At 34.8% G+C, this 14980-nt stretch overlaps 1 protein-coding gene across 2 annotated transcripts; it reads left to right on the forward strand.

The window, feature by feature from the left end:
• The first annotated feature begins 4895 nt into the window (after positions 1-4895).
• LOC144555236 (nardilysin-like) lies at positions 4896-14000 on the forward strand. 2 transcript variants are annotated; one of them, XM_078303499.1, is made up of 19 exons: positions 4899-5383; positions 7580-7655; positions 7744-7790; positions 7932-8044; positions 8127-8200; positions 8294-8389; positions 8481-8603; positions 8692-8928; positions 9452-9600; positions 9741-9897; positions 10069-10224; positions 10477-10850; positions 11083-11232; positions 11418-11600; positions 11895-12098; positions 12231-12340; positions 12429-12582; positions 13089-13210; positions 13286-14000. In XM_078303499.1, the coding sequence occupies exons 1-19, from the start codon at positions 5063-5065 to the stop codon at positions 13530-13532; spliced, it is 3093 nt and encodes a 1030-aa protein (XP_078159625.1). In that variant the 5' UTR covers positions 4899-5062; the 3' UTR covers positions 13533-14000. The 2 variants fall into 2 exon arrangements, 1 of the variants encoding a protein (XP_078159625.1); XR_013511999.1 differs by lacking the exon at positions 12231-12340 and having other exon boundaries at positions 4896-5383.
• The last annotated feature ends 980 nt before the right edge of the window (positions 14001-14980 follow it).

The following is a 14980-nucleotide window of genomic DNA, read 5'->3' on the forward strand; positions in this document are numbered from 1 at the left end:
AGTTGATCGGCCGGATGATTAAGTAACTTGAGCGAGATGTCCTCGAGACTGTAAAACAATATACAAACACCATTAATTAATTTTTGAAACAATAAAAAAAATTAAGATCGGTTGTTTATAAACAACCGATCCTAATACTATTTTTTTTTTGTTTTTGTTTTGCAGAACCAACTTTGAAAAAAAAAGTATTAGGATCGGTTGTTTCAAATAACTGATCCTAATAGTATCAGAATCGGTTTTTTTATAAACAACCGATCCTAATATATGCTAATTAGGATCGGGTGTTTGTTAGAATCGATCATGATACTATTAGGATCGATTTTTTATAAGAACCGATACTAAAAGTTCATAAATTAAGATCGGTTGACCAAAAAATCTGATCTTATTAGTTTTTAGGATCGGTTTTATTAATAAAAACGATCCAGATAGGTATTAGTATCGGTTGTTTCTTATAGCCGATCCAGATAGGCCGATCATGATTCTAGTTTTTCCACTAGTGCAACAATGCAAGCCTTTGATAGAACAAGTAGAGGAAGGGGGATGCACGTCACGTTTGATACCCAAACAAAACAAAGCTGATGCTTCCTTGTATTCACTCTTCCATCCCTCTCTCAGCTCCGACGAATCTCTGTACCATTGCCTGAAATCAATCAAATGACACCATCAATCATATCTAGATGTATAATCTAATCTAGCTGCCCTGTCCAAATGCAAGGAAACATTTTCTGGTAAAAATTATAAATAAATTATGTTACTTGGATACATATAGCTTTTTTGTACTAGTAAAACTGTCAATGGTACGAGGCACCAACAACTAACCAGTAGCCTCTTTGAATTCATTTTCATTTCCCAAAATCATCCAATTAATTAATTAATTAAATTGAGGAAGGGAGTAGTTACTTGCAAACGAGGGAACAAGTGAGGAGGTCAACGCAGTCCAGCTGGGAGAACACCTGGCAAATTACGTCAGTAGGAGGCCTCAGCGCCGGTGGAGGTGGAGTGGAGCAAGCACCTCCATCGGAGATGACATCATCTTCTCTTCTTCCTCTTTCTCTTTCTCTTGGTTTCATGGCGACTCGAAATATTAGAAAAGAAAAAGAAAAAGAAACTTGATTGCCGAAGGTTAAAGAGATGAAGTACTGGAAGGGAAGGGTGAAAGAGACAAGTACTGGTGGAATTTGATCTCTTCAATTGAAGGGTATTATTGAAAATACTAAAATACGATTTTTATACACTATTTTTCAGATTAATTTTAATTAAATTTGTAGATCAAATGTATAATTGTGGCAATTTTATAAATTTGATGACTTTGAAGTGGCAATTTCCTAATTTCATGTTTTAGGGTGGCAATTTTCTAATTTTCATGTTTTGGAGTGGCATAAAAAAAAATTTCCCTTATTGAATTACTGAACTTCAATCCCCTACAAGCATGTTCTCTCTTCTCAGAGACGGAGCAAAATATTCAAACTATAAGAGTCAGATATGAACAACAATCAATTATATAAAATTTTCATGCTGTGAATAGGGGTCAATTTTACAGTACATATAACATTTCACATTACATAAAAAAAGAGGAGGGCTCAAATACCTCATTATTTCATGCCCCAATCATACCCCAACATTTTTGTCTTCGATTTCAAAGTTCAAATTAAATATTTGAACTGCTCAACATAATATCCACGTTAAAATGTGCTTAGATATCAAATTTTATATATTTTTGGAAATATTTTTACTATTTTTTAAGATAGATACAAAATTAATATTTTTCAAAGAAATTGTGGGCCATCTAAAAACAATGATTTGTACCAATTTTAAAAAAATTGTAAAAAAATTCCAAAAAAAGAAATAAAATTTGATCTCTAAGCACACCTTAACGTGGATATCATGTTGAGCGGTTCAGATATTTTGTTTGAACTTTGAAATCAAAGATTAAGATGTTGGGCTATGATTGGAGCATGAAACAATGGAGCATTTGAGCCCTCCTCATAAAAAAATCATATATAAACATAAAAAAATTAAAAATAAATGGGTTCAATTGATCCGCATTTGATTGCACTCAATCACGTCCTGCTTCTTCTTCATCTGTTTGATTTAAATAATAACAAAACAAAATTATAATTTATTTCTTTCAATTTTATTTAAATAGGTATATAGATTTAAAAGTATATAACTAGAAGAATAATTAAAAGAACCCAAGTAATATAGCGGTATTGTTATGAATGAGTAAAATACATATAACAAATTATTTGTTGAATTTATAGAAAATAATAATGAGCAATTTATCATCTCAGTCAACGCTTGGCATTTAAAAAAAAGTATTCTTTTAAAAGGTTTATAAAATAAGAAAAGAAGATCCAACAAGTATAGAAATTAATTAGTAATAAATGATCATATCATATAATTGTATAAATGAAAGATATGTCAACAACCATAATGATATTTATGAGGGTATAAAATTGTCAATTCCACTCAAATTTTTGAAGATGTTGTGTTAATAAAATAAAATGTGGTGTTAATATCATTACCCGATGCGGAGGAGAGAACGAAAACTGGGGAAGAAAAAAATATATACTTTGTGTCGTTACCGTTGTTTTCGATCCAAAGTTTGGTTCGGTACCGCTGCATCCGATCTTACTACATGTTTAACAATTGAAGTACTTTTTTTTTATTAAAAAATTCTCGGTTTAATAACCAGTTAGGCAGTTACTAGCGCAACGATAGTCGATAGATCGGCATTCACAGAAACGAAGAATCATATCTCATCTTAGAGAGCCCCACCATAATGGAGACCTCCAGTTCAGATCTCCTGCCTTGAATCCGCCACCCAGATAACATTTTTAAGAGACCAAATCTCCTGCACTCTAGGGCAGGAATTTTCTGTCCCTAGAGTCACTATCAGTGGGTCCAAAGTAGATCTCAGATTAAATATTTAAATGTTAAAAGTGATTCCAATTTCATCTGATAGTGGCTCTAGAGACAAAAATTTCCTACACCTCTGAAAGCAGGTGATCTCATTCTCATTTTTAAACCGTCCATCATCATCAAATAAATTAATTTGTCCCAGTTCACAAATCACAATGACTCATAGTTAGCTAGAAAATTTCAATGCAACATACAAAAAAAGGAATACACTGAAGACCACAAATTTGTGAATTTGTATCCTCTGCATTAACTCAAAAGAAAATCTTTTTGAGTTAATGCATCTAAACTATTCAATCTGCTTAACTCATGCATACTAAATTCGTACTAATATTAAAATGCTTCCGTGTTAAAATCAGACGGCCAGATTGATTTCATTTAAAATCAAACCGTCGAAATACATCAACTCAAAATATAATCTTTCGAGTTAATGCAGATGATACATGTTCCAAATTTGTTGTAAATAGAATACACGGTTGCAAAATCAAAATCTACTCACCGTCGTATTCCTATGGAGATATAAACTCCACGCTCTAAGCTCCAACGATACTGCACTCCCGGTTCTGTTCGGCTCCTGTCCTTCCCCTCTCTCTCATTTTCCTCTCCGCTCAAGAAGATAGAAACAAGAGAGATGAGAGGTGTTGTATCAAGAATGAACAATACAAGGAATGATGGAGTTGAAAGGAGAGAGAAAGGGAGGGGGATTGGAGTGAAGCGGCTGTGTCAAATCCTAGATCATCGCCTTATTTGTTTTCTAGCGAAAGAGCGACCCAGTGAAAAAAAATTATTCGTCTCCTAAAAATCACACTACACATCTTCATAGATGTTATCTTTTTACGGAAAGATTTAAAATCTTTAAAGTTAACTATTGAGATTTTGAACAATCTACATCTTCATAGATGTTTATCTTTTTACTGGAAGATTTAAAGGTAACTATCAAGATTGTGAACTATCCAGACGCATACTACAAGAAACGATTCATACATGTTTCATACATGTTTTATTGTACTGGTTGAATTAATAAAGCATAAAACGTGAACCGCATTTCCTTAAAAGTGATTTTCATTTTTATTGTCTTGAAACTGGATCTCATCGTCTCCGGTTATTGCTACGAAAGAAATCTGTTGTTATTCCTTTAAAATAGTAAGGACATGTTATTCCAATCTTAACCGTTCAAATTTTTACATGCGCAAATCTTAACAAAGATCAATTGTTGAAATCAGAACAACAGGTTAACAGAAAATTTATTTCCTATTGCTGCTTGCTAGAAGGACGAATGTCCATTTCATCAAATCATGATTGTGTTTCTAGTTGTAGTTGCTTTAGTTTGTCGGTATTATACAACAGTTATTATAAATCTAGAGAAGTCATCAAAATAATGACACCTTCCAATAACTTAGCAATATTTTGGGTGGCATGTAACATCATGCCACGTTAATTGTGTGTGTTCTGAGTATCATGCCACGTCAATTGTGAGTGCTCTGAGTATCTTTTTCAACATCCGTTCTGTTTAGAACTCTTCTAATTTGGTTAAGTTAAACAACCACATTAAAAACTGGGGCATGCCCAGTCTTTATAAAATTGCGACGGTCATTGCCTATAGATTCTTTAAGGCATCCACAGTGTACAACAAGCCTATTGCATAAGCATATAGAGAATTATAAAACCAAATCGCTTTTTTTTTTTTTGGCACTAAAATCCGTAGGTAATTTTATTAATTTAAAGAGTTTGCTTTTTGATAGGAAAGTAAATGGAATTGTAGAAATCATTTTTTATTGAAGCCATTAGCAATAAAAAAAACAATAAGACCCGTACACGGTACCGCAGACTTTAGCAAGCAAAACTCATGCCGGCTTTTAAAGTTTCATTTTATGAGTTCACATGCAAGATGCAACCACATTTCTTTTAATTATTTATTTCTTGTATTAGCTTTCCTTTTTCTTTCCATTCTTGCCGACTCAGCAAGACCATTAAAGAGTTAAGAAATATACTATTAATAGATTCTAGTCTGATAGAACAAGCAAAATATTATAGCCCCTTCCTGCAAAAGCAAGACCTTACAATATACTTTTCTTCTTCAATCTCCATTTGTTCGAAGTGAATTTCTCATCTCCAAATTTTTAGTTCGTTTCACAATTTCACAATGGTTTCTCTGGCTCCGTACGACAATGAGGTAGTGAAGTCCCCAATGGATAAGAGGTCGTACAAGAGCGTGCATTTATCTAATGGCCTTGTTGCGTTATTAGTGCACGATCCGGAGATCTACCAGGACGGCTATCCTCTTCAGTCCAAGGGGCAAGATTCAGTCAAAGAAGAAAAAGAGGGGAGGGAAAACAGTCAAAGCACTGGAGAGGAAGGAGATGAAAAAGAAAAGGAAGAAAATGGAGAAATCAATGGCGATAGATCCGATGAGAAAGAGGGTACGGGAAAAACGACCGCCTCTAGTTTTCCATCTACCAAAAAGGTTAGCACTATTTGCATACAGACCCTTACAAATTTACAGTTGATATTTACCAGCTTTACAGGATAATGTAGAAATCCCCTATTTTGTGGGTACCTAACCATGCCACCTAATTTGTCTGGGCCGCCACTGCAGAAAATTTAACACCCTCGTTTAAAAATATTTTGGGCCCAATATGTCATATAAACAGGCCCAATCTCTTTTCTGGGTTCGATCTGGCCTCAAATTTGTTGGGCTGAACGTGTGGATTTAGTTCTTTTGTTGAAGAAGAAGAGTGTCTGGTTTGGAATTTTAGCTTTGTTCGGCTGCGTTACTGTTTTCGTGAGAAAAAAAAAATTCAGTTTTTCTCATGGGAACAGTAATTTTTAGTCAATTTCCAATTAATGCTGGGCAAAAAAGCTCGAACTCATAACTCGCTTGTAACTCGCTCATTTACAGCTCAGCTCATTTACAACTCGAGTTGGCCAACTCGTTTAATAAATGAGCCGAGTTCGAGTTGGCCCCAACTCGCTCATTTATAACTCGAGTTGCAAATTATTGGTCACAATAAATTCCAAAATAATCAAATCCGAATCTCTAGACTGTTATTTGTGCTTTGAGATTCGTGCAAAATATTTTTGAACTTGTGTTGTAATACTATCACTGGTTAAACGAGTTGTGTGCCAACTCGAGTTGATAACGAGCCGAGTTCGAGTTGGCTCTACAACTCGTTATTACCATCTCAACTCGAGTTGGCTCGCTCGTTTATTAAACGAGCCGAGTTCGAGTTGGGGGTAACTCGCTCAAACTCGGCTCATTTACAGCCCTATTTCCAATTGGAGGCCGAATAGGGCCTAATGTGCAAGGACCAAAACAGTAGCAACCTCTGTAAACTAAAAGTGAAACTGCGAACAAACACCAGGAAGAATCCATAATATGTGTACTATGTTAACCTCAAATATCTATTAGTTTCATGAGGAATTGCTACTTTATTTATGCTCAATTGTTCCTCAATAGCATTCGGCAATTCATGAATGTCGAATAATATAAAAGTTTGTGGGTTGCATTCTCTTGACTTTAGAAATAATTATAATGAGAGTAGAACTAGGGTGTTCTGAAGTTCACCAAGTCTCTTGGTAAACTCATCGAATCGATCTCAAACAACGAATCTGAACCGTTGAAACCCGCCTACCTTACGAGTGATGCGTCTACATGTCAATTTTTTTAATTTGTAAATTAATTCTAATGGGTGCTGCAGCTCCTTACAATCTACGGAAATTTCTTAAAATTCTAGGGTCTTTTATGCTTATTTTCTAGAATTGTCAAATAAGTAGAAAGAAACTGTTTTTTGCTTTACATATGTGATGTTCTGTTTTGTTTTTGGTTAGATGTATTAATTTTTGTAATTGTTATTTGAGTTTATAGTGGTATTGATCAATACCAGTAGGTGATTTCTTTGTATCTGGTACTAGCTTGCTGGTACCGATAAACATTGTATGGGGTTTTCATTTTAATGGAAATCGGTGGATATTTCCACTTCTTTCAAAAAAAAAAAAAATTTTGCATAGAGTCAAGTTATCAAAAAATGTTCAAAAAATGAATGCATTAAAATTAATTTATTAACACTCTAATCTTGACCGCTTGACTTTATGCTAAATTAATTCGAATGTTTAAAATTTTCACACGTAGACGCATCACTCGTAAGGTAGGCAGATTTCAACTGTTCGGATTCGTCATTGAAGCCGATTCGATGGGTTTTAGACTTGAGTTCAAGAACACCCTAGTTCTACTCTTATAATGAAAGGTTAATTCTGCATTCTCTTGAACTTTAGAAATAAACCTAAACTTTTAAAGTAGGTGAAGATTCAGTAGACCCAAATGATTATAATGAAAGGTTAATTTTTCATTCCCTTGAACTTTACAAAGAAAGCTAAATTTTAGTATTTAGTGTTTGCGTATGTCCTTGTTGCATAGAACAAGATCAACTGTTTTAGTATTGTCATTTGGTATCCGCATATATAATTATTAAACCAAAGTGCAACTGCGGCAAAGATGGGGGACTATAGAGTAGGCATTTGATACCTTCCCTAGTTTGATATTGGTACTTGTGTGGATTCTCCTCTTGCATTTTAAGCAAGTTTGTTTTCTTCTTGTTATTCCTATGCTATAATGTGTTTACAAGACAACAGCAAATGTTGATTTATTTTATTTTCATATCAGGCCGCCGCAGCGATGTGTGTAAGAATGGGCAGCTTCTCTGATCCGCCTAATGCTCAGGGCTTGGCTCACTTTTTAGGTTTGAAAAACCCTACCTTGGCATGTTTTCTGTTTTGACCCTATATTTTAGACTTTTAGTACTGTAGTCTCATGAATGATATTTACAGAGCACATGCTTTTCATGGGAAGTTCTGAATTTCCAGATGAAAATGAGGTTTGTGAAGCCTAAATTCTCTCATTTAATTATTCTTAGCTTCTCACTCTTTGTTATTTGTTGAAGTTTGAGCACACACAGATACACTCTCACAAAGATACATGTTTAGTTTTCTCTAGTTGTCTTACTATGTGTTTCTAGTATGCTAGTTACTTGTCCAAGCATGGGGGTTCTTCAAATGCTTTCACAGAATGGGAATACACTTGCTACTATTTCGATATAAATCGTGAATTTCTCATTGGGGCCTTGCAAAGGTAATCTCAGTTACTGATTTGTCCTTCTTTCACTTGCACTGTAAAAAATTCTGATTCAGACATGATTTACTTACTTTCAAAGGTTTTCTCAATTCTTCATATCACCTCTTGTTAAGGAGGATGCTTTGGAGCGTGAGGTTTTAGCGGTTGATTCAGGTACAATATTTCATTTTGTAGAATTTGCATATTGTTCTTTTGTCAAGTATTGTCCTATCATCATCATTTTATGCTCCTTTTTTCATATCTCAGAATTCAACCAAGTATTGCAAAATGACGGCTGTCGTCTATCACAACTTCAGTGTCAAACTTCATCTCCTAATCATCCAGTGAACAAATTTTCATGGGGTAGGGTTCCTGAGCAATCTAAAATTCCATTTCATGTTTAATAAAAGCTTTTAGAAATCATTTGTAATATATTTGTGATGCTTTCTCCTAGGAAATAAAAAGAGCTTGTATGAAGCCATGGGAAAAAATGGTGTTAATATGCGTGAAGAAGTCTTAAAAATGTTCAATGAAAATTACCACGGGGGAATGATGAAGCTAGTTGTAATTGGAGGAGGTATGTTTCTGAAATATCATTGTTACAATATATGTTTTAATCGGGGTTGTAATTCTATCTTTCAAGTAACCCTTTTTGTGCCTCACAGAGCCAATTGAAATATTAGAGGATTGGGTGAGGAAGTTGTTTATCATGGTCAAAGCTGGCCTGCCAGTGAAGACAGCTGTCGAGGAAAAGCTTACACCATTTTGGAAACATGGGAAACAATACAAGTTAGAAGCCGTCAAAGATGTACATGATGTGGACTTGTCATGGACACTGCCATGTTTACACCATGAGTACCTAAAGAAGCCACACTGTTATTTGGCGCATCTCCTTGGCCACGGTATAGCTTTCTAGGAATTTTGTCTTAAGAAGGGGAGTACCAACTTTTTACCAAATGTACAAAACACACACAATGTAGGGTATTTGAGGAACTGCCCTCTGCTTACTATTATTTGAGAATCATCCATGTTTAATTGTGATTTTATTTTGGGTATTGCAAAAATTGAGTGCTAGCTCACGGTAAGATAGAAAATAAACCAATTAAAATGACTTTTTTCTCTCTTTTCTTTTTATTGCTTGTATCATCTCTCTGATCCTAAGCTTAGCCACTTCTGAATTTGCAATGGTTATGGAAGAGGTTAATCTGTCCCAATAAAAATAATAACTTAATATAAAATATACGTTCTCCATGCGGAAACATTGTTTTTTAAAAAGTAGCAGGAATCAATGGAATTATCTGTAAATTTATGATAGAGATGGTTATTTTCCAAAAGGCCTTTTTTATACACCATATTCTATATTGGATAAGTAGGACGAAAAGGTCTCCTAGTAGCATCACTGAAATTTTATAAAATTGGTTTCAGAGGGGAAAGGGAGCTTATGCTCTTTTCTGAAAGCAAAGGGATGGGCTACTTCAATAAGGGCTGGTGTCAATAGTGAAGGGACACATAGGTCTGCTTATGCGTACATTTTTTCTGTGACCATTCAACTTACTTCTGAAGGATTGGAAAAGGTACCACATAAGTAATTACAATTTATACATCAGATAAATTATTTTATTCTCTGATGTGCTAAAATGTTAGTCCCTCTGTATCTGCTAAAGTCCAATTAAAAAGAAAGAAAGAGGAAAATACTAACAAATTGCTTTGCCAGATGTATGAAGTTATTGGTGTGGTTTATCAGTACATAAAGCTACTACAGCAATCGAACCCACAAGAGTGGATCTTTAAAGAGCTCCAAGAAATTGGGAATATGGAGTTCAGATTTGCTGAAGAACAATCTCAGGATGACTATGCAGTGGATCTTTCAGGTTACTCTTTTAATCTGAAAGATTTTATTTTTAATTGCTTTTAATTTAAAAGAAAAAAAATATTGAATGTCTGCAGATTTAGCATTTGTTTCTTCTTTTCTTAAATCTTTGCTGCAGTTTTGTGCTGCTTGTATGTGCTTTCAGATTAGTGACTTGAAATACTTATTGCAGTAAGTTCACTGTTTTATCCGGAGAAACATATCATTTGCGGGGCATATGTTTATGAAGAGTGGGATCCGGCTCTAATAGAGCATATCTTGAGCTTTTTCTCTCCCGAAAATATGAGGATTGATCTGCTTACTAAATCATTTAACAACGATTCGACAGGTACACTGATACCCCTATTTACCTTTTTACCCATATCTCTAATTATCTGCTGATTTACCATGTGCCGGAATTACCATACCCATATTGGTAGATGATATTCAGTCTCTATTTCTCTTTTTGTTATTTTTTTGCCTATAATTTGATAGAGCCACTCTAATAAGAAGACAACCTTTCTGATTCTTTGACTAGTCTTGTCTTACCAGCCTTCATCCTATAATTCTTATTATATACTATTGTTTGGTTAAAACTCAGCTGTTCAATATGAACCATGGTTTGGTTCTCGCTACATAGAGGAGGACATCGCACCGGATGTCCTTGATACCTGGCGAGACCCAGTAAAGATAGACCCATCTCTGCATCTACCTCCAAAAAACGAGTTTATACCTTCTGATTTCACTCTAAGAAGTGCCGACCTGCTGAAATCTCCAAACTCCAAGCCAATGTGCATCTTAGATAAGCCCCTAATCAAGCTATGGTACAAAATGGATCAGACATTTAATGTACCCCGTGCCAATGTGTTTTTCGTCATAACGCTGAAGGATGCATATAGCAGCCTCAAGAACTCTCTGTTAACTGAGCTCTATGTTGATCTTCTCAGAGATGCCTTAAATGAGCTATTATATCAGGTAGAAAGAAAAATATCAATTAATTTACTAACCCCTTTTAGACTGAAACAAACTAGAGAGATAAATTTAGATGGCAAATTAGTTTGATCTCAGTGCTAGCGTAGTTATTTTATTTGTATAAATTTGTTCATTAAAATTTTGTTACTTAATTATTTGACCATTCTGTTTTATGTGATTTCTATTTGTTCTGTTTACATTTTTCCTTGACTCCAGTATTTTCTAAAATGCTCAGGCAGGTAGTGCTGGTTTGGGGAACTCTTTATGTAACTTTGATGACAAAATGGAAATACGGATTTGGGGTTACAATGACAAATTGTCAGTTCTCCTGTCCAAAATTTTGTTGGCATTCAGTTCCTTCTCACCTTCTATTGATAGATTTAAGGTAATTATATTTTAATATCCTCTTTCTGTTCTAATACAAAATTTTGTTCACATTCAGTACCTGACCGTATTTTGCAAATACCACCAGACTTTTATAACTGAGGTTAAGCAGGGAAAATTAGCTGAAGTGCTAAATTTTTTACACAAGTTCTTTAGTTATTGACAGAATATTATGAGTTTTTCCAGGTTATTAAGGAGGATATGGAAAGGGCCTATAGAAACTCGAACTTGAAGCCTCTCGACCATTCAGCCAGCTTGAGGCTGCATATTTTGTACGAAAGAAGTTGGGAACTGGAGGAGCAATTATCAACTCTTCAAAATTTGACACTTACTGATTTACTAAACTTTATCCCAAATCTTCTCTCTCAGGTATGAAGTCAATTTTTTTGTTTTCCCCTGAAAACTGTCAAAATATCATGTAACCCTTTCAAAACCAGAAATGTTGTGACTGCTGTTACAGAAGGTAGTCGTCATGAAGAACTCTTGAAACCAGAGAAAATATCTTGCGTTGCGCTCCTTGCCATTGCATGTGATGTTATTTTAAAATAATAAAAAAAGTTCTTTTTTTTAAAGGTCAATAAAAAAAGGTTCTTTTTTTGTAAGGTCAATAAAAAAGGTTCTTACTTTCCTATAAATTTCTAGTAAATAATTTCAATGTTGCAGATGCATATAGAGGGTCTCTGCCATGGGAATTTAACAGAAGACGAGGCCATTGACATATCAAATATTGTTATAAACACCTTGTATGTGAAGCCATTACCTAAGGAACTGCGGTATTATGACAAGGTTCTCTCCATTCCAAATGGCGTATCACTGCTTAGAAGTGTGAATGTGAAGAACAAACTTGAAGTTAATTCTGCGGTTGAGGTAATGAATCTATTGCTTTTATTTGTTTGATGCAAGTTTCAAGTAACTTTTTCGCTAGCTTTCTTAACATAATTGTAAGAATTCTAGCTTCACCTTGGGTTATATGACAATTTTTTTTTTTCTTTGTGGTAGCTTTATTTTCAATTCGAGCAACAACTCAGAGGAATAGAAGCAATCAGATTAGGCGCTGTCACTGATCTTTTTGCTGATCTAATTGATGAACCCTTATTTGATCAGTTGAGGTGTAATTCATGAAATGAAATATAATAAGGTTTTCCATAATGTTTTCTAATAATATTATATATTTACTGAGATTTCTTATTATAACAGGACCAAAGAGCAGCTTGGTTACACTGTTACCTGTGGCCCGCGTTTAACAACTGATGTGCTAGGGTTTTGCTTCACAATCCAATCATCGGAGTATAATCCATTTTACTTACAAAATAGGATAGATAACTTCATTGATGGTCTTCAGAAATTGCTTGTATGTTTCTCAACTTGAAATATTTTATGAGGAGGGTTCAAATGCACCCAAATTTTTGTGCACCCAAATGCACCCTATATTTCAAATCGTTTTTCTCCATTTTCAAAGTCCGAATAGTCAATCCGAACCGTTAGATGCGGTCTATATATTAAGATGTGCTTGGAGACCAAATTTTACATTTTTTGAAATTTTTTTACTATTTAATAAGCCACATTGAAAATCGCTGATTTTACATTTTCTGGACCATTGGATCAGCAATTTTCAAAGTGGCTTAATAAATAGTAAAAGAATTTCAAAAAATGTAAAATTTGGTCTCCAAGCACATCTTAATATATAGATTACATCTAACGGTTCAGATTGACTGTTTTGACTTTAAAAACGAAGATAAAAGATAGGGTGCATTTGGGTGCACAAAAATTTGGGTGCATTTGAACTCTCCTCATATTTTATTATCCCAAATGTGTTACACAAGATTTTGTTATGAAAATTTGTGTTTGATTGTGTAGGCTGGTATTGATGATGGTGCATTTGACCATCACAGGAGTGGGTTAATTGCTAATAAACTGGAGAAGGTCCCCTCTCTTTTACGCGAAGCTGACATCTATTGGGACGAAATTGCAAAGCAAAGGTAATCCATATTGTAAAAATAAAACAAATAAAAGCATTGTTGTTGGGGCTTTCTAAATGATTATCTTGGAATTAGGTACAACTATGGCATTGCTAAAGCCGAGGCAGAAGAGCTTAAGACTATCCAAAAGAGCGATGTCATTGATTTATACAACACTTACATAAAACCGGAGTCTCACAGGTGTAGACGACTTGCCATCCATGTATGGGGTTGCAATACAGATGTTGCTGATGTGGCAAAGATGCAACAGAGTTCATGGAAGGTTATAGACGATATTGATTCCCTGAAGCGGTCATCAGAATTTTATTCGTGCCTATGCTGAGAAGTTGAATGATGTTAGACTGGATTAATACTGAGTGAAGCCTGAAGCGGTCATCAGAATTTGGCTTGTAAAATTTTTGCAGCTCATGATATTGGGAATTGCAAAAAGAAAAGAAAAAGGAAAAAAAGAGAATGTGTTTGGTTTGCAACATTGCTGTCAAGGTCATCGGTTTAATTAATAAAACAGCTTTATTTCATTTGTTGTAGGAGTGGCAAAAAAGCTCGTAGCTCGTGGATTGATCGTGACTCGCTCGCTAACAGCTCGTTTGTTAGTGGACCGAGATGTTAACGAGTCAGCTCGCCACTAGCTTGGTCCAAAATTAACGAGTTTGAGCTAGGCTTAGCTCACTCGTGAGTTGACGAGCCAGCTCGGTCCAGGTATGAATTTGTGTGAATTTGATATGCATGAATTTATTTTGTGAACTATGATTGTATGAATTTGGGAAATTTGATATTTTGGTATGTATGAGTTTAGTTTTTTTTTTTTTTGATAAAAGATAGGGTTCATGTCCCTATTTGTATATTGATAACAAAGTCTTACAAATCAAGTTTTGATATAAAACCTGTTTACCCCCTTACGAATGCGGACTCTACAACAAGTCCTTTTTGAAATTAAATAAAACAAAAACCTAGAAAACTACTGAGAAAAAAAAAACGTCTTCTGTGCTAATTCAAGTATGACCATCGATTGTGGACTTTTCTGCCAGTTCAGTTATTGTTTGGCATTGCTCTCTAAATATTCTTGTGCATCTTTCTCTCCATGTGACAAAATATGTAATTGCCATTATCTCTCTTATCTTCATTGGTGTCTTCTCATCAATTACAAGTTGTATCATATCCAAGTTAAAGCTACTCACCACCGAATGAGGAATAGAAAATCTGTTTAAGGTTGTCATTTGAATTCTTACTGAAGTGACACATTCGCAAAATAAGTGCTTTACCGATTCACCTTTTATCATGCACAAGACACATCTGTTTGGTATGCACCATCCTCTCTTCATGAGATCATCCGCCGTTAGAATCTTGTTTAGCATTACCAACCATGCAAACACCTTCATTCTTGGTGGATTTCTCAATTTCCAGATTCTATGTACCTGAAAGCTTAAACAGAGGAGAGGAATTTTTATGAATCAAAGACTTTATTCATTCTTGATTGATTTGTACAAGATGGATTGCCTTTTTATAGAGAATGGCTACTCCCTTCATTACATTGACTAACTATGGTTTATGTGTCTAACCACAGTTCTAACTAATTCTAACAACCTTAGCCTTAACAGCCCTAATTGTCTTTGACTGAGTTGAGCTGGTGTTGTTGTTGACTTGAGTCGGTTGCTGCCAGCATAGGCTTATTAGTACCTTTGTTTGTATTGTGTGATCAGTGTTGAGTATTATGTAAGCAAATTTTACCGAGAAAATACCGTTGTTCGAACCTTTCCAGATTGCGTCATC

This window comes from Carex rostrata, chromosome 6 (assembly GCF_964058835.1).
Source record: "Carex rostrata chromosome 6, lpCarRost1.2, whole genome shotgun sequence".
Taxonomy (NCBI): domain Eukaryota; kingdom Viridiplantae; phylum Streptophyta; class Magnoliopsida; order Poales; family Cyperaceae; genus Carex; species Carex rostrata.

Excerpts from the sequence above, each read along its gene's own strand:
- LOC144555236 (XM_078303499.1), top strand. The coding sequence starts at position 5,063 with ATGGTTTCTCTGGCTCCGTACGACAATGAGGTAGTGAAGTCCCCAATG. Across the intron at positions 9,898-10,068 it reads CTATGCAGTGGATCTTTCAG|TAAGTTCACTGTTTTATCCG; the intron begins GTTACTCTTTTA and ends TACTTATTGCAG. Across the intron at positions 10,851-11,082 it reads TAAATGAGCTATTATATCAG|GCAGGTAGTGCTGGTTTGGG; the intron begins GTAGAAAGAAAA and ends TAAAATGCTCAG.